Source organism: Cebus imitator, unplaced genomic scaffold, assembly GCF_001604975.1.
Source record: "Cebus imitator isolate Cc_AM_T3 unplaced genomic scaffold, Cebus_imitator-1.0 Scaffold50, whole genome shotgun sequence".
In the NCBI taxonomy this organism is placed as follows: domain Eukaryota; kingdom Metazoa; phylum Chordata; class Mammalia; order Primates; family Cebidae; genus Cebus; species Cebus imitator.
Genome location: NW_016107365.1, coordinates 4,778,528 through 4,804,100, shown reverse-complemented (window position 1 = coordinate 4,804,100; position 25,573 = coordinate 4,778,528). Strand labels below are relative to the sequence as shown.

The window sequence follows — 25,573 nt, the reverse complement described above, 5'->3', positions numbered from 1 at the left end:
TTTTGAGATGGAGTCCCACTCTGGTATACAGTGACTTGATCTCGGCTCACTGCAACCTCTGCCACCTGGGTTCAAGTGATTCTCCTGCCTCAGCCTCCTGAATAGCTGGGATTACAGGCACCCACCACCATGCCTGGCTAATTTTTGTATTTTTAATAAAGACGGAGTTTTGCCATGTTGGCCAGGCTCGTCTCGAACTCCTGACCTCAGATGAACCACCTGCCTTGGCCTCCCAAAGTGCTGGTATTACAAGTGTGAGCCACCGTGCCTGGCCTAACATCAATATGTCTACTAATATCTGTTCAAGACAATCCAGGCTTTCCAGTTTCAAAGCCACTTCCACATTTTAAGGTATTTGTTACAGTAGCACCCCATTTTCTGCTACCCAAATCTGTATAGGTTTCCTATGACAACTATAACCTATTAGCATAAACTGGGTGGCTTAAAGCAACAGAAATTTATTCTCTCACAGCTCTAGAGACTAGAAATCCAAAATCAGAATCACTGGACTAAAATCAAGGTATCAGTGGGGCTTGACTCCCTCCAGAGGCTGTAGAGGATAATCTGTTACTTGCCTCTTTCAGCTTCTAGTGGCTGGTGGCCTTCCTTGATTTTCCCTGCATCACTTCAACCTCTCCCTTGACTTCACATCACCTTTTCCTCCGTATGTACATATAAAATCTCGCACAGCCTCTTTCTTAAGGATACTTGTGATGGTATTTAAGCCTCACTGAGATAATTGAAGATAAGCCCCTGATCTAAAAATCCTTAATCATATTTGCAAAGATCTTTTTTTCAAACTAAAGCTGACATTTACAGGTTCTAGAGATGAAGACATGGATATCTTTTGGTGGGGGTGGATGAGGGGGCATTTTTTAGCCTACCAAAATCAGTGTAGCAGGGACTTTTACTTTCCACTTAATATCTTTCTGTAATTTTTAACTTTTTTGGCAATGTGCAAATGTTGCTTTTATGATTTCAAACATGAATTAACATTAATACGCTAAAGGGACATGCACACATACATGCACACACATCTCAGTATGAGGTAATTAAAAAGCAGTTTTAAAGGAGATGCAGTATACTTGAGACTACCTAGTTATTGTCTCGAAAGAAGGATATATATCGTCTTTAAAAGCCTGACACAGTGGCTAGGTGCAGTGGCTCACACCTGTAATCTCAACACTTTGGGAAGCCAAGGCAAGTGGATCACTTGAGGTCAGGAGTTTGAGACCAGCCTGGCCAACAAGTGAAACCCCATCTCTACTAACAATACAAAAATTAGCGAAGCGTGGCGGTGCACACCTTTTCCCAGCTACCTGAGAGGCTGAGGCACAAGTATTGATTGAATCTGGGAGGCAGAGGTTGCAATGAGCCAAGATCATGCCACTGCACTCCAGCCTGGGCAACAGAGTGAGACTCTGTCTCAAAAACAAAAAAGGTGACATAATGTAAATTTGTGATAATCATTTTATTATTATAGGAAGATGGGGAAAGTGTACCTGTTGTGTTTGTGAATAACACAAACTAAGTAACATCAAAGGTAAGAGAGAAAGATTCAAACTATTTTAGTAGGCTAGAATGCTTTCTTGTAAAAGGAAATATACACATATTTTTAAATTTTAGGTACATATACTATATCGAAATTAATATCCTTCCTCTCATTCCAGACAACAAACATGGAAATTTAGGCTTCTTTTAGTGTAATGTTACTTAAAGCCTACTCACCATATCCTTCCTGCCCTGTAGTCATTCTTTTACTAAACAATACTTTTGAATATTCACTTTATGTAAGATACTAAGATAGTCTTTGGGAATATAAAGACATATATCTGTAGCAAAAGCTTTGAAGCAACTTAAACATTCACTAATAGGGTACTGGTGAAATAAATTATAGTACGTTCATATAGTAAACTATTACTTAGCTGCTGAAAAGAATGAGGAAGTGTAGTCTACACTGATAACGGAACAGTCTGCAAGGACTGTTGCTGGGAGGTGGGGGAAAGAAGGCAAACTACAGAGTGTATATACTATATGATCACTTGTGTAATAAAATATATATGCATACATATTATGTATACGTACATACATACATACCTATTGGACTAGACTATTGCTGGAAAAATTCAGAATAAACTATTTTTTCCTGACTCAGGAAAAAATAACAGGACAGGGGTAGAGGAGTGAAACTTATTTTGCATTGTATTTTCTTCTGAGCCTTCTGTATTTTGAACCATATTCATTAATTTCCTGTTGAAAACTAATAAATTATTTTTAGAAAGACAAACATAGTCCCATTCCCAAGAAAGTTAGAGTACAGTAGGACAGTTATGAAAGAAATAAGTATAATATAAAGTATATTGGGCATTAATATGTGTGTGAAAGGAGGGAGACATCGTTTTTCTCTGGGCAGCATTGGGTGGTGGGGCGTTAGGGGAGCTAAGGAGAGCTGCATAGGGCAGGTTATTTGAGAAGTAGTAACAGATTGACCACTTTTTCCCAACCCTAGACTGAGGCGGAGCAGCAGCGTACAGGTATAGATGGAAGATGTAATTATCTCCTGGAACATGTTAAAATTATATTTACTACAACATAATGCAGTCCTAATTCTTGGTGTATTTGCTAACTTCATTTCACTAGCGGATGAGCCACAGACGTTTCTACCTCAACCTCTTTCTTGCCTCCTGCCTTTCTGCTTGCCTGCTTTCCTACCTTCCTACCTTCCATCCCCCTTACCTCCTTCTGCCTTTCTTTTCTTCCCTCCTTCTTTCTTTCTCCCTTTCATTCTTTTCTTAGTCTTTTTATAGTGAGAAGAAACTCATGTATTAACAAATTAAAATTCAGTAGCAATTACATTAATTCTCTTTTTATTGGATGAGGATTTATAGATAAATCCAAACTGTGTTTTTGAAAGAGATATTTGATGTTTCTTAGAGCTGTCTGCCAGCACACATTTATGGTTATATACCTTCAATCTGGGTTCCCTTATATGAACAACTTTTTTTCTAGGTGGCAGAGTTACTTCTTTTGAATGGAGCTGACCCATTATTTAGAAATGATGATGGAAAATGTGCTTTGGATGAGGCCAAAGATTCATGTATGAAGCGTCTCCTTGAGAGATATATCCCTAAACATCAAAAATGCCTTACATTGGGTAAGAATAAACTGTCCCGTTATAGCTATTTGTCACATCAGTAAAGTTAAAGAAATTTAATTTAGAATTAAAGAATTAAATTTATTTTTCTCATGAGCGTTGAGAAAATCCATCCAGTAGTGTCTTTGCTTCATTCTTTTAATAAATCACACTGACTTGTTTGCAAATGCACATAAGACTCTAAAAGGAAAAAAAAGGTAATCCTTTTCTGCAGGTTGTACATTGCAAACAGTTAAGAAATCTTATAAATTTTCTTTTTCCCAAAATCCTTTGACTAAATAACGTGATATTATATAAATTAAATTTGGTTATATCATTTTCAGTGAAAATATTCAGGATTATTTAGATTCATTCCCTAAGAATCTTTTCTTATGGCTATACTTTTGCCCTCCCATCCACTACTCTATTAAATTGAACAACAAAAGTACTTGATCTGTAGTTATCAATAAAAAATTACGTAAACATAATTTAAATACATGACATATTCTTTATACTCTCTAATACATTTATTCAATTTTTTGGTAACATCTCTATGTTCATATGCTCAGAACTCTGCAATGGCTCTCCCTTTAATCTAGAAGAAAAGCCAGTATTCTTACAATAGCCTAGAAGTTCCTGTATCAGCAGGCCACCCTACTGGTTAACCCCTTTTAATACTACACTCTATTGCCATTACTCAATTCCAGTCATGCTGGCCTCCTTGGCCTTCCTCAGATATGTCTCCCCACCTCCTTCAAGTCTTAGTTCAAATATCACCTTCTCAACGAGGCCTAGACCACCCTATTTAATACTACAACTGCCCCCTTCCTACCTTCACTGTATTAGTTACCTATTACTATGTAACAGTGAATCCCAATATTTAGCAGCTTAAAATAACAAACATGTTTTATCTCACACAGTTTCAGAGGGTCAGGATTCTGGGAGCAGTTTAACTGAGTGGTTCTAGACGAGAGTCTCTCACAGGTTGTAGTCATCTCAAGTTGCAACTAGGACAGGAATATCCCATTTCAAATTCACAAATGATTGTTGGCAGGCCTCGGATCATTGCTAGTTGTTGGCTGAAGGCTTTAGCTACTTGCCACATTAGCTTCTCCATAAGGCTACTGACAACGTGGCAGCTATCTCAGAGCAGGTGACCTAAGAGAAAGAGAATGTACGTAAGACAAAAGCCAGTCTTTTCATAACATAATCTCAAAAGTGATATGTCATCACTTTGCCATATTTTCTTTGTTAGAAGTGAGTCACTAAGTCTGGCCTACACTCAAAGGGAGCAGGATTAAGCTCTATCTCTTAAAGGGAGGAGTTTCACCAGGAGGAGTTTCACTGGGCACAGTGGTGCCTGCCTGTAGTCTTAGCTACTCGGGTGGCTGAGGTGGGAGGATCGCTTGAGCCCAGGAGTCTTGGGCTGTAGTGGGCTATGCCTATCAAGTGTACACACAAGTTCAGCATCAATATGGTGACCTCTTGGGAGCAGGGGACCATCAGCTTGCCTAGGGAGGGGTGAACTGGCCTAGGTCAGAAATGGAGCAGGTCAAAACTCCCGTGATGATCAGTATTGGGATCGTGCCTGTGAATAGCCACTGCACTTCAGTCTGGACAACATTGTGAGACCCCATTTCTTAAAAAATTAAAAAAAATTTTTTTTGCTGGGTGTGGTGGTGCTCACCTGTGGTTCCAGCTACTCAAGAGGCTGCAGTGAGCCCTGATCATATCACAGNAAAAAAAAAAAAAAAAAAAAAAAAAAAAAAAAAAAAAAAAAAAAAAAAAAAAAAAAAAAGGAGGAGTTTCACAAAATCTGTGGATATAGTTTTAGAATCATTACACTCACTCCATTCCCCTCAACCCTCCTCTGCTAAGACTTTCCCCATAGCACTTATCACCTAACACATTAGACAGTTGACTTATTTTTTATTTCCTGTCTTTTTCCTCCAGAATCTAAGCTCCATGAAGGAAACAATCTTTGTTTTGTCTACTGATTAATATTAAAGTGTCTTGTAATAGTGGGCATTCTGCAAATGTTTGTTGAACAAATATTGTGTCAATGCTCTGAAACAAAAACAAAAACAAATTCTTTCCATTCAAGAGATGCATATATGCTTCATTCCTGTTTATTAAACTATATTGCAATAAAAATTTCCCCAACAGGTATTTTCTCCCAAAGGTTTTTTATATATTATTATCTTTAACAACAAAGTTATCTACATTTGCAATTCCCCTTTTGTGCACAAGAAAGTGTAGTCTGAAAATCCTTCTAACCATAAAGTGAGTGGGCCTCCCTACAAATCCTCTAGTTCTCCCTTAATGCTAAAATTTAGGCTGGCAGCGGAAACCCATCCTCTGCTAAAGCTTTGTGTGTTCCTGGGGACAAATAATACAGCTGTGCCTGTTGCCACTTCTTTGATACAAATATAAATTCAAAGCTCTTTGGTGGCAAGTAATCAGGGTGGAAAAGGGAGTTTCTTGACAGAACAACTCAAGAATTAAAGGAAAAGCTGAAGATCCAGACCTTGGAAGAGTCAGGAATAAAAGCAGCTCCAGGGATCTAGGCAGCAGGAATCAATCAATGGACTCTCTCTTCAAAGAGCTTCCTATCAGGATATGTGGTGGGCAGGCAAAACAACGATGCTCTCTAACCCACCTCCACTGGAATTTATTTTCTGTGGATATTCATTCATTCATTCTATTAGGGTTGCTATGTGTCAAACACTAAATAGTGCTAGAGCCTAATAATACAAAATGAATAAGAAACAGGGATAGCAAGGAATTGCAATGAAGAATGTGATAAAAGAATGCTCAGAACTTATGAGAGTACATAAAAAAAGACACATAATCTTCATGTCCAAGAGGATAACAGGACAGATACTACATATCTGTCTGGGTTAATGATTAAGTGTCAACACAAACCCTTTGATAAGTCTATTAGAAAGGATCTTTTCCTGATCTAAATGGTTTTTTTTTTTTTTTTTTTTTGAGATGGAGTTTCACTCTTGTTACCCAGGCTGGAGTGCAATGGCATGATCTTGGCTCACCACAACCTCCGCGTCCTGGGTTCAGGCAATTCTCATGCCTCAGCCTCCTGAGTAGCTGGGATTACAGGCACGCGCCACCATGCCCAGCTAATTTTTTTTTATATTTTTAGTAGAGACAGGGTTTCACCATGTTGACCAGGATGGTCTTGATCTCTTGACCTCGTGATCCACCCGCCTCAGCCTCCCAAAGTGCTGGGATTACAGGCATGAGCCACCGCGCCCGGCCCTAAATGGTTTTAAAGGAAATTTAAAGTACATCTCTGTATTAGTTGGTTCTCATGCTGCTAATAAAGACATACCTGAGACTGGGTAATTTATAAAGGAAAGAGGTTTAATTGACTCACAGTTCCACAACACTAGGAAGGCCTTGGGAAACTTACAATCATGGCGAAGGGGAAGCAAACACATCCTTCTTCACATGGCAGCAGCAAGGGGAAGTGCAAGGGAACTGCCCTTTATGAAACCATCAGATGTTATGAGACTTATTCATTATCATGAGAACTGCATGGGAAAAATCTGCCCTCATGATTTAATTACCTCCTACTGGGTCCTTCCCATGACGTGGGGATTATGAGAGATACAATTCAAGATAAGATTTGTTTGGGGGCATAGCCAAACCATATCAATCTCCTTCCCAGCTGGGTTCTATTTAATATAAAACAGTTCTTCCAATTATTGTTGAGTGTGTCTGTTATTGAAAATTAGGTGCAATTGAGCAATCTAACAATAACCAGTCATGAGACTAGTTTTTCTTTAGAGCTAATGGATCTATTTTATTTTATGGCCACTTATTTTATAAATCATATACTTGATCAAGAAATGTAGTTATCTGAATGGTATTAACTAAGAACTAAGTCCTGGATCGAAATACTCTACTTTTATAGTAAAGAGAAAACTTCATTGATAACTAAAGGCCACCAGGAGGCAATTAATTAGTGGTTCATTAGAGCAAAAGGCTTTCTTCCTAGTGGCCAGATTGCATGAGAAGTGAGACAGACAGTAATTTGTTGAAGACAAATCTATAAAAGCTCAAATTGAGTTAAATTATTAAAATAATCATATTAACATTTTAAGCTATATGAAAAAATGCAAATAAACTGTTCAGTTGGAAGCAAAAGTATTTTTTTTAATTATTGCTTTGATGATCTGCTTAACTGCTTGACTTCTCTATTTTAAATAATTACAGTATGCATTGTTTTGCTCTTCTGGGAATGCTTTTTATAGCATTCTAGTTCTTTCTCTAAATCCAGAATCTCCTGTTCACCAGTGTCCACTTTTAACCTATCCCTAGCCAATTAAATTTCTTTCATGTAAAGGAACATTTCTCCATAGGACTAAGCTCCCACTCTTCCTTTGTGAGAGAATTTACTAAGCTGGGTTGCATTATCATGCTTCACTAGATGCTTTGAATATTTCTTAAGTTTGAACTTACAAATTCCATCAGTAATTATCAGCCTATTTTTCAATATGAATGCAAAATTAGTTTAGTTAAAGAGTATTTGTATGTAAATAAAGAATATTCGTTTACTTAAATAAAGAAATAAAAACAGTATTCATTTTTAAATTCCAGATGAAGAGCTTTCAAATATGGGAATGATGAATAAAGAACTTTCCTCCTATAAAATATATCCAAGCATAAACAATCAACTCTTAACCAGATATACTCTATAGGACTCAGGAAATGCAATCTCTATAAAGTCAAAGATTCCAACACAAATGTGCCTAAAGGTATAGGAAGAAGAAACACACGACATAAAAGGACCCAAGTAGATGATGTAGACTGCAATCCCAGACTGCTTTTCTATCTTTAAAGTAAAATACATCTACTTTGATGTAGGACAAGAGTTTAGTCCTAACTTTATAGCCTCACATGCTATAAAGCTTAGAGGGTAAATTAACATTCCTAATTTTCTTATCTGTAAATTTGGGTTTGTAATATCTACCCATCTACCTGTTTACCAATAGGATTGTTAATGTGAGGACTAAAGTTAATATATGTAAACTATCTCAACACAGTACCTTGTACATTATGGGAACTCAGTCGCAAAGGGAAAATAATATAGCTACCTCACCAAATATCACCACCTCAGAATTTATACCTGTGTATTATTTTAATATAAAATGTTTACATAATTACACTTATTCAACTTGGTTTTCTCATGACAAAGGACTTTGGGTTTTAGAAGTCTAAAGTCTAACCACTAGAAGCTGTTTTCATTGATTTTCTCTTTTTGTTTACAGCTCAAAGGAATAGCATTGACCCACTAGACATAGAGGATGTGTACCAACACAAGGTATATCTATGCTTAGTAATAAACATTTTTATAGGGATATAACTTCTTGTTGTTTTATAGATCATCAAAGGGAAGAGAAAAACTGCCGAAGCATTAGTAATAGTGACTTCACATTTACTTTTAAGACACTGGAATAATTGCGTGAGAATCAGAGGGTTCTGGACTATTAGTTTGTAGCGTATCTGGGGACACGAATATATTGGTAACCATTTCCTTCCTCTTTCTCTTTATGGAGCCTATGGTTTATCAACCATGTCTAATTTCCTGTGGCCTAAGCATAGTACAGGAGTCAAAGGTATTAGCCCATCTCTTCAAACTTTACATGGTGGGCAGTTACTCTCCATCTGGTTCTTGAGTTGTGGTGAATGAGAGGAAGCAGTGTTCCTCTTTTAATCTTAGCAGCCCATAATATTTTTTTCATACAGACCAGTTGAAAAACATACCTGTCTTCCTGTTTTTAAGTCAATTTTTCTGCTTCCATCCCGTAGTTCTCCCAGATACCCGAAGAAGAAACTCCTAATTCTAGTTCTACCTATGTAACAATTGGGAGAGGAGAGTGTTTCTAAAGCATTTACATAAAGTTTCTTTGTAAAGTTTAGAGTCTGACCACTGGAATCTGTTTTCTTTGATTTTTTTCTTTTTGTTTATAGCTCAAAGAAATAGCACCAACCCACTAAACATAGAAGATGTACAACAGCACAGAGTTTCCTTGTAAAGGAAACTTTGATTTGATTAGTTTAAAAGTCTACAAAAATTAAATAGATTAAGATTTTTATTATGTTTAATAAGATTAATAATGCTAAATTGGCAAGAAGGAATTGTAATCTACAGTAGAAAATAAAGATTAGTATACATACTGAGTCTAAATTTATTATGTTTGCCTTTTTTCTATTAGTCTACATTTCTGAAATATCAAGTTGTTTATATCCCAGCAGGATCTGTGGTTAGATTGGATTTAAAATTATAGTTTGATTAGATTGGATTTAAAATTATAGTTTGAATTAAAGAGGTTGATTATCAGTAATCCAGACTGAGTTGATATAGTACTACTTAAAGCTAACTATATTTTTTTTATAGAAACCAAAATTCAGTTCTAAGAGTCACATTTGCCATATTTGTAATGAAAATTGCAACAGACAGAAGCAAGAACATGTAAAAGTCAATAAAGAAAGCAAAGATAGTTTATTTATAAATATAAATAAAGAAGATGTATATGAATATTACCAAAAAGATTCCAAAAACACAAAATTTGGCAAATCCAAGCATAAGCAATCAACTGTTAACCAGATACGCTCTACAGGACTCCGAAAATGCAGTATCTATAATATCAAAGATTCCAACACAAACATGCCTAAAGGTATAGCAAGAAGAAACACACAACATAAAAGGACCCAAGTAGATGATGTAGACTGCAATCCAAGAAAGACACTAGCTGTCTCTCCTTCTAGGAGAATAAACAGTTTGGTTACTTATCAACAGCATATTCCACCAACTCTTAGTGACCTTCCAGAAGAGTCACGTGAACCTTCTGGCATAACTCTGCCAAGCGTGAAAAATGGATTAGATAACAATATTGAGGTTTGTTCAGTTTCTAAAGAGACACACATCCAGAACCTGGATTTATCAGATAGTCAAGAAGTTCAATGCTTGGAATTAGAATCTGTTGACCAAACTGAAGCTGTTTCTTTCCCGGGACTTTCATTACACAAAGAAATCAAGTTACGGCTTGTTACTATGGATAAGCAGCCTCACACTCCCCGGGAACAACACCGTATCCTTCATAAATCTCATGAAAACAGCAAATTGGTCCAAAAAGATGAGAGCTTTAACAAATGGGAAAAAGCTTTCCTATCCTTTGTAAAGGGAAATTCTGATAATGATGATGATGATTTCTCCACCTCTGAGAAGGCTGTAATATCTAAAAAGGCGACGTGTTCTACAGGCAACAAAAACCACTATAATTTTAAGGAAAATTTAACAAATAGAAAAGAAATGGATTTTCAACAGTTTGTACTTTCTGAAGATCATTTTTCACAAGAAAATGAGGTAAAAGCAGTCAGCCTAACCACACTTCCAGAACAGGAAGCTGTTAATTTTTCTGATTCAGATAATGTACTTATTTCTGAACAACGTGTTGCAAATTGTGAACAATGCATATTTGGACCTTCTTTTGATCACTCACATGGTAATCCTGAGCAAAATTCCCTGGCTTGTATGAGAACACTTTCGACACAGGATGTTTCAAAGTTGACTAATCATGTGGAGCTATTGAAAAAGCCACAGGATTGTATTGCCAGAGCACCGACTTTTTTAGTGAATCAAACAGATACACATATTGTGGAAGAGGTGGCAAAGAATTGTGACACTGAAAGGAATTACATTTACAGAGACCAAAAATTAAGTTACTCAAATGAGCCTTTATCTATAGTTGTTCATTCTCAGGCAATAGAAACAACTAAAGCTGAAAAAAGGAGACAAAACCTAGAAAGTGAGACTATATGTGATATAGATTCTCATTCCACTGACAATATGAATAAAGACTTGGCCAACATCTCACAACTTAGTCAAAGAGAAAAGAAGGAAATTTCACACAAACCAGGTATTAGTAATATTGCTTAATCTGTACACATTTCCTATAGATTTACTTATTTTTATAGAAATTTCCAATTGAATTTTATTCAACATATGCCCAAACTGTGAAGAATGAGGATATGTGGGCCATGATTTGGGATGCCACTAAGCCTAGTAGTGATTACTTTGAAAGTCAAACCAATGTTATCAAAGATGGTTGCTAAGCTGATATTAACTGAAGTTAATAACAGTATTTTAAAATTATTTTTTATTTATTTATTATTATATTATAAATTTTGATATACATGCGCCAAATGTGCAGGTTTGTTACATAGGTTTACACGTGCCATGGTAGGTTGGTGTACCCATCAACCCATCATCTACATTAGGCATTTCTCCTAATGCTATCCCTCCGCTAGTGTCCGACTCCCCAACAGGCCCTGGTGTGTGATGTTCCCTCCCTGTGTCCATGTGTTCTCATTGTTCAACTCCCACTTATGAGTGAGAACATGCAGTGTTTGGTTTTCTGTTCCTGTGTTAGTTTGCTGAGAATAATGGTTTCCAGCTTCATCCATGTCCCTGCAAAGGACATGAACTCATTATTTTTTATGGCTGCATAGTTTTTTATGGTATATATGTGCCACATTTTCGTTATCCAGTCTATCATTGATGGGCATTTAGGTTGGTTCCAGGTCTTTGCTGTTGTGAACAGTGCTGCAATAAGCATACATATGCATGTGTTTTTATAGTAGAATTATTTATAATCCCTTAGATGTATACCCAGTAATGGGATTGCTGGGTCAAATGGTATTTCTGGTTCTAGATCCTTGAGGAATCATCACACTGTCTTCCACAATGGTTGAACTAATTTACACTCCCACCAACAGTGTAAAAGCATTCCTATTTCTCCACATCCTCTCGAGCTTCTGTTGCTTCCTGACTTTTTAATGATAGCCATTCTAAATGGCATGAGATGGTATCATATTGTGGTTTTGATTTGCATTTCCCTCATGACCAGTGATGATGAGCTTTTCTCATATGTTTGTTGGCCGCATAAATGTTTTCTTTTGAGAAGTGTCTGTTCATATCCTTTGCCCACTTTTTGATGGGATTGTTTGTTTTTTTCTTGTAAATTTGTTTAAGTTTCTTGTAGATTCTGGATATTAGCACTTTGTCAGATGGATAAATTGCAAAAATTTTCTCCCATTCTGTAGGTTACCTGTTCACTCTGATGATAGTTTCTTTTGCTGTGCAGAAGCTCTTTAGCTTAATTAGATCCCAATTGTCAATTTTGGCTTTTGTTGCAATTACTTTTGGTGTTTTAGTCATGAAGTCTTTGCCCATGCCTATGTCCTGAATGGTATTGCCTAGGTTTTCTTCTTGGGTTTTTGTGATTTTAGGTCTTACGTTTAAGTCTTTAATCCATCTGGAGTTAATTTTTGTATAAGGTGGAAGGAAGGGGTCCAGTTTCAGTTTTCTGCATATGGTTAGCCAGTTTTCACAACACCATTTATTAAATAGGGAATCTTTTCCCCATTGCTTGAATAAACAGTATTTCTTTCACTCTTTTGTTGCTTTTTAACATAGTACTTTTTAATATGATACTTATTTAGCCTCAGTTCACCTGCTATGAACAACATTTTCATAGCAGGAAATTGTTAGATCTTTTCACTTAAACTATTTACTATATTCCCATCAGAGCTGTAACCAGCAAACTTTTTGTCTGTTACGTAAAAACATTTTTAAAAGCTTCTATTTCCTTAAACAGTCCAGTGTGGAACAGAAACTTAAAGTAGAAATTTTATTTTCTAGTTGTATAACCAGAAAGGAGAACAATAACACTGATATTGTAAAATGTTTGTTTCAGATGAGGAATTAACTAATAATATCACTGGAAATGAAATAACGACAAGAAATTGTGAAGAGAGAAAAGAAAAAATGGAGTCAGAAATTCACATGCCTACTAATATCCAAGAACACAAAACAGTTCAGAATTTCAGAAAAAGACAAAGTTTCTTAAAAACTACCTGCAAAGGTTTGTATCCTGTAATTGTTTAGGTTAAAGTTTACAAAATCAGGCCCAGCAATTCACTCTACTTCAGGCAATTTCTAAACTTTCAGATATATTGTTTCTTTTTGTAGTTATTCATTAACTTATATGACTATTTCAGCGACATTTGTTGTTAAGACACCACTTGAGAGTCCAGTAATCTTGAAGTATATTCATATCATATTTCTATGACTTCTAGTTTACTATATTAGAGGATATAAGGTAAACAGCAGACACAGCAAGAATATTTGGCGGGGACAGCAGGGGTGAAATGTGTCAGATTCTTTAGATACTTCATTCAGCCCTTTTAACATAAGGGAAGTTAAAGAAACATAGTCATTAGTTTGTTTTGTGTCAGATGAAGAACTGTGTGTTTCACAGTGTGGACAAGGGTAAGCATCCTTTGATAGTTGTTGGAGATAGTTCTGTCATAAACAATAGGCTGAACCACTTCAGGTTAAACATTATTAACTGAATGTTGATTTGTATACTGTCTGTTAAGAGGTAGGAAGGACACTGGATTAGGCATTCTCTGTGAACATTTTTTCATTTTCCACCTCTCATGTAAACTGAAGCCCTTCTTATACACACCTTCTATAGTGGGTTGAATGCTGGTACCCCAAAACATGCCCTGTCCTAATCCCTGGAATTTGTAACTATTACCTTATATAGTAAAGGTGTGAATATTACCTTCTATGTAATATGTAATATGTAATATGCATATGTAATCCTGTTAAGGACCCTAAGATAAGGAGATCATCCTGAATTATCCAGGTGAGTCCTAAATTAATTACTGTGTCCTTAGGAGAGAAAGATAGGGAGATTTGAAACACAGAGATGATGAGAAGATGAAGGCAGAGGAGCAATGTAGCCACAGCCAAGGAAGCCAAGGAATGCTGACAGCCATCAGAAGCTGGAAGAGGCACAGAAAGATTCTCCCCTAGAGCTTCCAGAGGGAGTACAGCCCCATTGACACTTTGATTTTGGATTTCTGGTTTCCAAATTATGAGAGAATACATTCTGTTGTTTTAAGTCACCCAGTTTGTGGTAAATTTGTTACAGCTACCACAGGAAACTTCACATCTCTCTAGCAGCACTTAATTATTTCAGCGTAATTTTTTAACATGTCTATTATTCTACCAGACTGTAAGCCACTTGAGCAGAGAATTGAACTGCTCCAGAGGTAAGAACTTTAGATATTGACATCTGAGGGTTCCCTAAAACAAAGGCAGGCTTACCTCCTGCTGATCACCCAACAGTGAATTCATCTATGCCACATTCCCCTCACCCTCCACAGATTTCCTATTTGGATTTTAGTTTTCCTTATTAAAATATGAATGAATAGATAGTCAAAGATTGACAAGTATTTGCAGAAAGCACCAATATGAAAGCTATCAAAGTAAACTAACCAGGCCAAAGGAACCCAGAAGAAATAGAAACAATACAAGAATCAAGAAATATCTAATTTTTTTTTCCAAAAAGGTATACTAAAGAGGGAACAATCAGAGAACAATACAGAGCTTTTAGTTGTTTAAAACAGAAATTTAAGTAAATAGATAATATATAGATATCTGTAGCAGGGTTATAAGGCAAAGCTTTATAAGTCTACTAAGGACCAAAAAAGAAAAAGCTGAAAAATAGGAGAGAAAAGATAAGAAAATTAGAATATCACTCCAGGATATCCAGGGAGAGCAGCGAGTGAACAGTAGAAGAAATCAGTAAAGAAAGAATATAAGAAATGAGACAGGCATTTCCATATTGAAAGTACCACTAAGTGTCCAGTACAGGGAACAAGGCACCTCACTGAAATTGCAGAACAGGAATAAAGAGAAGATCCTGAAGGCTTCCAGAGAAGAAAAAACTGATCACAGAAAAAAGGAGAGAAATCTGAGTATTTAATAGCATTATACTTATTAATAGTAACACTAAATTCCAAACTACAGTGGAGTTTTTGAAGAGATTTAGTATGAGTACCATTTGTTTCCCTTTGAGTTTCTGTCAGATTTTGTTATTTTAAATTTTTAGTCAATGCTGTACAAATTTATGATGTTAGCAACATTGAGAAGTTGAGTTTTTGCTCCAAAATGTGTGTTACATGCCTACCTTCTTTGCTACAAACACACTTTGCTATAAATAGGAACAATAATTTATACCATGCACAGTAAGAATTACTGGGAGAGTTTTGTTGTTGTTGTTGTTGTTGTTGTTGTTGTTGTGACAGGGTCTTGTCTGTCACCCAGGCTAGAGACCACTAGCACAATCACAATTCACTGCATCCTTGACCTCCCATGCTAATGTGATCCTCCCACCCTAGCATCTCTCAGTAGCTGGGACTGCGAACACATGTCACCACACCCAGCTAATTTTTAGATTTTTTTAAGAAATGGGGTCTCCCTGTGTTGCCCAGGCTGGTCTCAAACTCCACCTGCAAGGGTTACAAATGTAAGGAACCATGCCCAGCTGGGAGAGATTTTTCAACTCAAACTTGCAGTCTGCAAGCCTGTAACCTGAGATATAATTTTCAAATATATTCTCTCTCTCTGTCTGTTTCTGTCTCTCTCTAAATATATATATATATATATATATGTGTGTGTATATATATGTATATGTATATGTTTTTAATTCAATAAAGAATTTTGGATTGCTAATCTCTAAAGAACAATATGTTTTTGTCTGGATGCCAGTGGAAGAGATATACGAGACTGTCATTCTTCCCTGTGATTCATATAACCCAAAAATCCATTTTTTAGAGAACAGTTCTCTCATCTTTTTATCTCTTGCCCTAAACTATATGCATGGTTGATGACATTTAGGAAATAGGGCAAGAAGAGTTCCAAAGTTTAATGCAGTGGTTCTCAAACCTTAGGTTGCATCAGAATTACCTGAAAAGATTGTTAAAACACAAATTGCTGGGCCCTCCCCTCAAATAATCTGATTCAGTAGGTGTGTTAGTTGTCTCTGTTACACAGTTATTATATCTTACTTTCTGTAGGTCGGGAATTGGGCATGGTTTAGTTGGGACTGCTAACAGGATTGTTGATAGGCAGCAAAGTGTTGGTTAGGACTGGGGTCTCATCTAAAGGTTCTGCTAGGGAAGAATCCATATTTAAGCTCGTGTGATTGTTGGCAGAATTCAATTTCTTGAGGGTGGTTGGCTGAGGGCCTCAGTTCCTCACTGGTGATTGGCTGGTGGCCATCCTCAGTTTCTTGCTGTGGGGGCTTCTCCAACATGTCTGCTTGCATCATCAAAGCATACAAGCTGAAGTGAATATAGCAAGTCTGTTAGCAAGACAGAAAATGCTACAATCTCTTTTAACATAATCAGTGAAATGAAGTACCTTCAGTGTTGAAAAATTCTGTTGGCTAGCAGCAAGCTATAAAGAGAAGAAGAGTACACAAAGTCATAAATACCAGATGGTAAGGATCATTAGGAGCCATTTTAGTCTGTCCTCCAAAGCAAGTTTGGGGTGGTCTGGAGAATTTGCATTTCTAACAAGTTTCCCCCATGGTGCTGATACCACTGATTTAATGAATATTTTCGGTTTCATCACCCTAACCCTTTATTTTGCTTTGCATCTCAGTCTGAAGCTTCTCTGATGCAGTTTCTTTCTTTCTTTCTTTCTTTTTTAAGACGGAGTCAATCTCTGTCACCCATGCTGGAGGGCAGTGGCACAATCTTGGCTCACTGCAACCTCCACCTCCTGGGTTCAAGTGATTTCCTGCCTCAGCCTACCTAGTAGCTGAAATTACAAGCACCCACCACCCCGCCCAGATAATTTTTGTGTTTTTAGTAGAGTGCTGGGATTATAGGTGTGAACCACCATACCTGGCCCTGATGCAGTTTCTATAGAAAACAAACCTTGAGGTTCCTGGCTTTGGGTTGGAGATCTAGGATAAGAGGAATGGTTGCTAGTCAGTTGAGGGTTGTGGAAGGAAACTTGGAGTCTCAACTTTTCTATGTAAAAGATCTGATATAAAAGATTTTAACCAATTGCTCGGCCCCCGCCCCCACTGTTCCACACACCTGCCTTCCATAGTGCCTGATGTCCCCAAGTGTAGAGTGCTTGAGTTCAGATTGGCTTGCTCTCTCTGCAATTCCCTTTGCAGGCACCTGGATTGGAGTGTTGCCCACTCTGCCAAATCAGTTCACTCTTCTCCATCATTGACTTTCTAATTCCCCTAAATTTGTTGAAGTCTTTGTCCTTTATTGTTTCCTCTTTTTTTAATGTATAGTACTTTAAATTTTCTTTTACTCTCATTTTAGCATGGTTTTGGCAGGACAGGGAGAAAACATATGATCAGTTCATTACTTTTAGTTCCAACTTAAGTCTGTCTAACTTGTATTGCAAGGAAGAGATTTAAAAAACAAAATCTTTAGATGATAGTGTACAGCACATTTTGTGAAAGAAAAATAGAAAACCATAAGCCGTGGTTTGGTACTTGGCACCTATGTGATCAGGAATACACCCACTGAGATACAGAATGGCTGTGTAGTGTGATATTTTGAGGAAGTTGTCATGTGTTTTCTAAGATCCTTTTTAACAATCAGCATTTGGCAAAAAATAAACCTATTTTGTTTGGCAAATTTACAGGAATGAAAACAGGTGGGATCAATAAGACGAATGCCAGAGGGAAAAGCCGGCTTCATTTAGCTGCCAGAAGAGGAAATCTGTCCCTAGTGAAAGCCCTAATAGAAACTGGAGCAGATGTGAATCTAAATGATAATGCAGGTTTGGATCCTTTTAATTTAATTACTTTTATAATTTGAACTTACTGAAGTACAAATTTCAACACCCCCTGCCCCTTCCAATTTGATCCTGGCTGATACGTAAGTGATAACTTTGAACAATCTTTTTTATATTAAATTAATGTTTAGTTGTATACTAAGATTTATCACTGTTAAAAGACCTTTCTCCTTTCAAACAGTTTTTAACATCCATTTGGGAGCATCAGAGAGGGTAAACAGAATAGGGAGTAAAGGAAATTAGGCCTTTTCTTTGGAAGCTTAAGTTTATCCTGTAACTTAGGTGAGAATGTAGAATTTTCTCATTCTTCTGTCCCTTCTTCTCTTTTCTCCTCCTTTTATACTGTTCCTTTTTTCTCCCTTTATTTTATTCTAAAACTCTGAAACTTTTTTCTCTCTTTATTTTTATTCTAAAACTCTGAAAAATTTACCTAACATTTTCCTAAGATTATTTTGTTAAGCACAACAGAATCTTATCTGAAGAATTCTACAGGGAACAACTCAAAGGTTGATTAAACCAGGTGTCATTTTAAAGAGAAATGTGGCAGTGCAAAGATATACATATGTAAGTCAGACATTTTAATATCTGAGTTGAAATAAATTGAAATGAGTAGTATTTACTCTCATTATGTTTTGCATTCTGTGAGTCTTTTGCCCTGGTACTTGTAGCAACAATTATTTGTGATGAGATCAATTTGTTTTCAAAAATGAAGCATAAATTTTAAGCCCATAGTTTTTAGTATTATTTCTTGTTCAATACTTACTACATACTATGAATCAATATGGATATTCCATTAATGCAACTAAACTTTAGTAATACAGATATTACATGAAAATTGATTTGTATGAGGAAGGGTTTTTGTGTTTTTCTTTTTTTAGGTTGGACGCCACTTCATGAGGCATCTAGTAAAGGATCTATTAATATAATTGTAGAGTTATTAAAAGCTGGTGCTAATGTTAATTGTGAAAATATAGATGGAATTCTACCCTTACATGATGCTGTTGCAAACAATCATTTAAAGGTACAGTGCACATTACACTAAGATCTTGTTACTTTTTCTTAGGAAAATGAATGAAGAAAATGAAGGTATTTTAAACTGAGAACTAAAATGATTCTGTAAAACAAGTTATTTTTTAAAATCTGCTTAAAATTACATATGAATATAACAATATTATATATGGATTAGAAAATCTATGGATCTTAATGAATCATTTTTCCATTATTTCTTCATCACAAAATTCCTGTAAGTCAGAAGAGAGTAAAAGTAAACACAGGCTGTAAATCTAATACATTATGTTTTTAATTGTCTAAGATGATTTGCTGTCTGATTATAGTGATGGTACATGTGACAGGTAGACTTTTTTAATTCAAAATTTCTCAGTGGGTTTATTTCCAGAGCATTTGTTGTATCTTTTTCTCCTTTGTTTTTCTTATCAAGCAGCCATTGTAAAAATATCACAAGATTAAGAGGGTCATTATTTCAATGATGCCGAATTTCAAATTTCAACCTTAAGATTCTTCAGATGTTTATGCTCATCTTTTTGCTTGACAAATCATAGGAGAAAATTTTATTGTTATCCATAAGCAATATAGCCTTCAGTAATAATTATTGATTTGAAAAATAGTTAAGGAAACCAAAAACAATATAAAAATTCCTTGGATCCCTCATTGATACCTGTTTATCTGTTTCTATATATTTTGAGAGCCTGGTAACTTTTTAATTTAATTTTGTGAAAGTGTATTTTTACTGTTTTCAGCCTATACCTAGCCATGTGGAAGATGGTATTACTGAATTTATGATTTGCTGAGAAAAGAGATGTATATTAATGTTCAAAAATATACCAGAGTGGGTGGCCTAATGTCCGATGTGGCTTCTTTTGGCTAAAAGAAGCTATATTAGTTTGTTCTTGCATTGCTATAAAAAACTGCCTGAGACTGGGTAATTTATGAAGAAAAGAGGTTTAATTGACTCACAGTTCCACAGTACAGGAAGCATGGCTGAGGAGACCTCAGGAAATTTTAAATCATGGTGGAAGTGAAGCGTAGTAGGCACATATTCACATGGAGGAGCAGGAGAGAGGGAGGGAAGGGGGTGATGCTACACACTTTTAAACAACCAGATCTTGTGAGAATTCTATCATGAGACAGCACTAGTGGGATGGGGCTAAACCATTAGAAACCACCCCCGTGATCCAATCACCTCCCATCAGGCCCCACCTCCAACACTGGGGATTGCAATTCAACATGAGATTTGATTGGGGACACAGAGTCAAACCATGTTAGAAGCTTTGGCCTTACAGTATTTAAATTTAAAAAGAATAGACAAATTATCAAGATCATATGGTCCTAAAATGGAAGAAAGCAAACAGAATCATTAAAGTGATGAACCTACTGGTTATTTGTAGAGGGAAAAGACCACTTAAAGTGAAACCACTTAAATAACAATCAGAATTGCATAGTGGGAGGCCAGGCATGGTTGCTCACGCCTATAGTCCCAGTCCTTTGGGATGCCCAGGTGGGTGGTTCACGAGGTCAAGAGAACAAGACCATCCTGGCCAACACAGTGAAACTCTGTCTCTACTAAAAATGTAAAAATTAGCTGGGCATGGTGGTGCGTGCCTGTAATCCCAGCTACTTGGGAGGCTGAGGCAGGAGAATTACTTGAACCTGGGAGGTGGAGATGGCAGTGAACCAAGATTTTGCCACTGCACTCCAGCCTGGTGACAGAGCAAGGCTCCATCTCAAAAAAAAAAAAATTCATAACGGGAAAATCAGTTTTTTGAACATTATCCTGAGGAATGACACATAAAACGAAAGTTGATTGTCTATTTGTATTTATGTTGGAGGTCACCAGCATTACCCCTACCTTTGGAGACTTGTTAGAAGGACTTACAGGACTTAGCATGTTGTACTCATGGCTGAGATTTATTATAGCAATGTAGTAAGGATACACATCCAGGTCATAAGAGAAAAAGACACGGGTAGAACCTGGAGGTATCAATGTGAAGGTTTTCTTATGCTCTCTTCCTCATGAAGAGCCACACAGGGCTTAATCTTCCCCCAGCAGCGAAAATGTAGTCACATATATGTTTTGGTTCTACCCAGAGAAACTCATTAGAGACTCAGCTCAAGATTTTATTGTAGGCACCCTTTGCCTAGCATATACAAAAATCCCAGACTCTCAGAAGCATAAACCACATTGCTTGTGTAGACAGTTTAAGCACAATGAGCCACCCTTATCAGCCATAGTTTTATATCAGTGTAGTTACATATCATAGTTTTATTTCAGTGAACTTAGTACAATCTAAGTTCACAGATGCTAGCTAATGGCCAGCCTTGCAAGCAGTCTTTCAGGATGGCAGTCTCAGGACTTCTATGTTAACTCTTTTCTAAACAGTATTATATTTAGGTTCTAACTGAAACATGTACTAATTTCTAGCAATAGACTGAATAAAGCTTGTCTTACTGGCCTAATTTTTCTGGCAAAGTTGTATGATAGCACATAGGGCATCCCTTATCTCACAGTTGATTTTTGCATCAAGATATCAAGGAAGATTGTGAGTGGAAAAAACATGAACTCAAACTGTGTTTTTTCCTAGTTTCTCAGTAACAACAGTCAACACAGAAGACTTCTGTGACCACATGTGTGGGAGTTTCATTATACACACCAAGAAAGCAATCAATTCTGTAGCAGATACCAGCTAGGTGTAACAAAAAGACAAATGAGGCAATTAGAAAGCAAATATCAAGCTGGTAGATTTAAGCCCAGCCTTACCGATAATCATTTTAAATGTAAATGATGTAAATACTGCAATTAAAAGGCAGAGATACATTAGATAGAGAAGGAATACCCAGCTAAATGTGGCATACAAGAAACTCACTTTAAGCATAAAGGCACATAGTCAGGCATGGTGACTCACACCTGTAATCACAACATTTTAGGAGGTTGAGGTGGGAGGATCACTTGAGCACATCACTTGAGCGCAGTAGTTCATGACCAGTCTGGGCAACATAGTGAGACCCTGTCTCTAAAAAGAAAAAACCTCTCTCTCTCTCTCCTTTCCCTCTTTCTCTCTCTCTCTCTCTCTCTGTGTGTGTGTGTGTGTCTCTCTCTCTCTCTCTCTCTCTCTGTGTGTGTATGTGTGTGTGTGTGAGTGTGTATGCACAGTTAAGTTATAAGTAAATTAAGTAAGTTTATGGAAAAACCTATGCTATGCAAAGGATAATCAAAAGGAGTGGTTTTGGTAACTAATATGGTTAGGCTTTGTGTCCCTACCAAAATCTCATCTTGAATTATAATCCCCTATAATATCCACATGTCAAGGGAGAGACCAGGTGGAGGTAATTGTATCATGGGGGCAGTTTCACCCATGCTGTTCTTGTAATAGCGAGTGAGTTCTCATTAGATCTGATGGTTTTATAAGTGTTTGTTAGTAAATCCTGTGCTCATTCTCCTTCCTGGTACCTTGTAAAGAAGGTACCTTGCTTCTCCTTTGCTTTCCACCATAATTGTAAATTTACTGAGTACCCCCCAGTCATGCTGAACTGTGAGTTAATTAAACTTCTTTCCTTTATAAATTACCCCGTCTTGGACAGTTCTTTATAGCAGTGTGAAAACGGACTAATACAGCAACATAAGACAAAGTAGAATTTAAAGCAAGTAATATTGCCAGGGATAAAGAGACATATTTCATAATTATAAAGGAGACAGTTCACCAGAAAGACATAACAATTCTAAAAGTGTGTGCATAGAAAAACAAATTTCAAATAGATGAATAAATATAACTGAAATGAAAAGAAACAAATTCACAATTATAGTTGGAGACTGCAATTCTTTTAATAAATTATTTTTGAATTATACACCCAGGGTTTGAACAACATTATCAACCATGTTACCTACTTGACATTTATTGAAGATGCCGACAACAATGGCAGAAGATCCATTCTTTTCAAATGCTTACAGGACATTCACCAATATAGACCCATATGTTGGACCATAAAACAAGTTTTAATAAATTTAAGATAATGAAATCAAACAAAATATGCTCTTTCACCAAAATGAAGTGCAATGACTAATCAATAACCAAAAGATTTCTGGAAAATCACTAGATATTTAGAAATTTAACTGTATACTTCTGAATAACTCATGGGTCACAGAAGAAATCAAAGGGAAATTAGAAAGTATTTTGAACTGAATTAATATGTCAAAATATATGGAATTTAATGAAACTAGAATTTATCCTGGGGGACAAAAATCATCCCCAGTTCAGGAGCACTGAGTTTTACTTATAGAACAATTGAACAAAATAAAAGCATTGAGAAATAGACCCTCATATATATGTGCTCAGTTGATTTTTTTTTTTTTTTAGTCAGAGTCTCATTCTGTCACCCAGGCTGGAGTGCAGTGGCGCAATCTCAGCTTCCTGCAACCTCCACCTCCAGGATTCAGGTGATTCTCCTGCCTCAGCCCCCTGAATAGCTAGGACTACAGGCATACACTACCATACCTGGCTAATTTTTGTGTACTTTTAGTAGAGTTGGGGTTTCACCATGTTGGCTGGGCTGGTCTTGAACTCCTGACTTCAGGTGATCTGCCCAGCTCGGCCTCCCAATCATTTGATATTTAACAGTGGTACAAAGGCAGTTCAATAGAGAAAGTATATTCATTCAGCAAGTGGAATTGGAATTCTTTCAGCAAATAGATTTCCATTTTTAAAATGAACCCTTAATTTTCATCATATATAAAAATTAACTTAAAATGGATCATAGTCCCCAGGCCCAGTTCTCCATCTCCAGCAACCCTCAGGGCCTGAACACATCATTCAGGTGAAATCACCATGTCCATTCACCATTTTTGGCACCTAAGCACCCCTCCTGGGGGCCTAAAGACATGCTCACTCAACCTGCCACTACCACTGCAGCTAGCATTCACCCACAGACAGCACCTGTGGGCCTGGGGACTGGCCTGCCCAGCCCATCATAGCCATCAACAGCAGCATAGATGGCTTGGGAGCCAGAGTACTGCCACTGCTGCTGCCATCACCCATGCCATGTTCACTGCCCAGGGGCCTGAAGATCCTCCTACCTACATAGCCCATCACTGTTACTGCCAGCACCCAAACAAGCTGCTTAGAGGCCCTAAGCATTGGTCCACCTGGATTCACTAACACTGGTGCCAACATACACCTTCCTGGGGCCCAAGGACAGGCATGCTCAGTCCACTGTTGCCACCACTAGGGCTAGAGGACTGGCCCACCTGGTGTCCCTCAGAAAAACTTCTCCACAGCTCCCACTAACAGTTGCCCGCTAAACCACTGAGAAAATCACAGACACCACGTGACATTTTTCAAGTAAAGAAATCCTATAGAAACTACACTACAGCACATACCTAGAATCAAAGCCAAAGTGCCTTCCCCAGCCAACACAATAGAAACACATCTTCATGAAAAAGTCCTCTTCAATGAAAGCAAATTCAAAAAATTGAAGAAGTAGCTGTTAGACCAGGTGCACAGATGTCAATGTAAGGACACAAGAAATGTGAAAAAGCAAGGAAGTATGGCACCCCCAAAGGAACACAGTAATTTTCCAGCAACAGATACCAATGAAAAATAAATTCATAAAGAAATTTCAGAAAAAGAGTTCAACATAATGATACTAAAGAAGCTCAGTGAGATTCAAGAGAATTTAAAAAATACAAAGAAATAAGAAAAACTCAGGATATGAATGAAAAAATTAACAAAGAGATAGATATTGTTAAAAAAAAAAAAAAAAAAAACTTCACTCTATAACTTGGCCAAAGGAGATGCCAAATCAGAGTGACTGTTCAGCAGCACCACCTTCTACCTTCTGCAGAAGGTTTGTTCCACTGGTTTCTTGGGTACAACCCCCTAGCCAGCCTTTCTGTACTGCTGGATATCTCCTTTGGGACCTTCCCATTTGGGACAGTGACACTCTGATTGTTTTCAACTGTGGCAAACCTGGGCATAAAGTGCCATCTGAGTGCTGAAACAGTGACCCAAGAAAATTAACAGGTAAATTACAAAGAACCTCTAATCAAACATATGCAATAAATACCAAAGTAAGTCAGACAGAGAAGACTGGAATAAATAATCCTTTAATGCAAAGATAAACATACATCTACACAGCAAACAGGGAACCATTATCTCCTCAAACAGACAAAGCAAGGAATCAGTGACTGACCCTAATGAGACAGTGCTATGTGAACTCTCTGACCAAGAATTCAAAGCAGCAGTTTAAAAGAAGCTCAGTGATCTCCGAGATAACACAGAAAAGCAATTAAAAATATAAAAGCATAAATTTAATATAGAAATATAGCAAAGATTGAAATAATTTTTTACATCAAAGAAATCTTGGAACTGAGAAATATGTTTGCTGACCTGAAAATTTTGTTGGAAACTCTCAACAACGGAATAGATCAAGCAGAGGAAAGAATCAGTGAGCTCAAATACAGGCTACTTGAAAATACAGTCAGAGGCCAGGCGCGGTGGCTCAAGCCTGTAATCCTAGCACTTTGGGAGGCCGAGGCGGGTGGATCACGAGGTCAAGAGATAGAGACCATTCTGGTCAACACGGGGAAACCCCGTCTCCACTAAAAATACAAAAAATTAGCTGGGCATGGTGGCGCGTGCCTGTAATCCCAGCTACTCAGGAGGCTGAGGCAGGAGAATTGCCTGAACCCAGGAGGCGGAGGTTGCGGTGAGCCAAGATCG

At 37.1% G+C, this 25,573-nt stretch overlaps 1 protein-coding gene across 1 annotated transcript in view; it reads left to right on the top strand.

Moving 5' to 3' along the window:
• The window catches only part of ANKRD31 (ankyrin repeat domain 31), a 165,933-nt gene that overhangs the window by 87,227 nt on the left and 53,133 nt on the right, over positions 1-25,573 (top strand). Inside the window, exons 12-17 of the mRNA XM_017527656.2 lie at positions 3,010-3,154; positions 8,425-8,477; positions 9,555-11,076; positions 12,916-13,083; positions 17,691-17,828; positions 18,722-18,864. Coding sequence (XP_017383145.1) covers positions 3,010-3,154; positions 8,425-8,477; positions 9,555-11,076; positions 12,916-13,083; positions 17,691-17,828; positions 18,722-18,864 — 2,169 coding nt within the window. The remainder of the gene's footprint in view (positions 1-3,009; positions 3,155-8,424; positions 8,478-9,554; positions 11,077-12,915; positions 13,084-17,690; positions 17,829-18,721; positions 18,865-25,573) is intronic.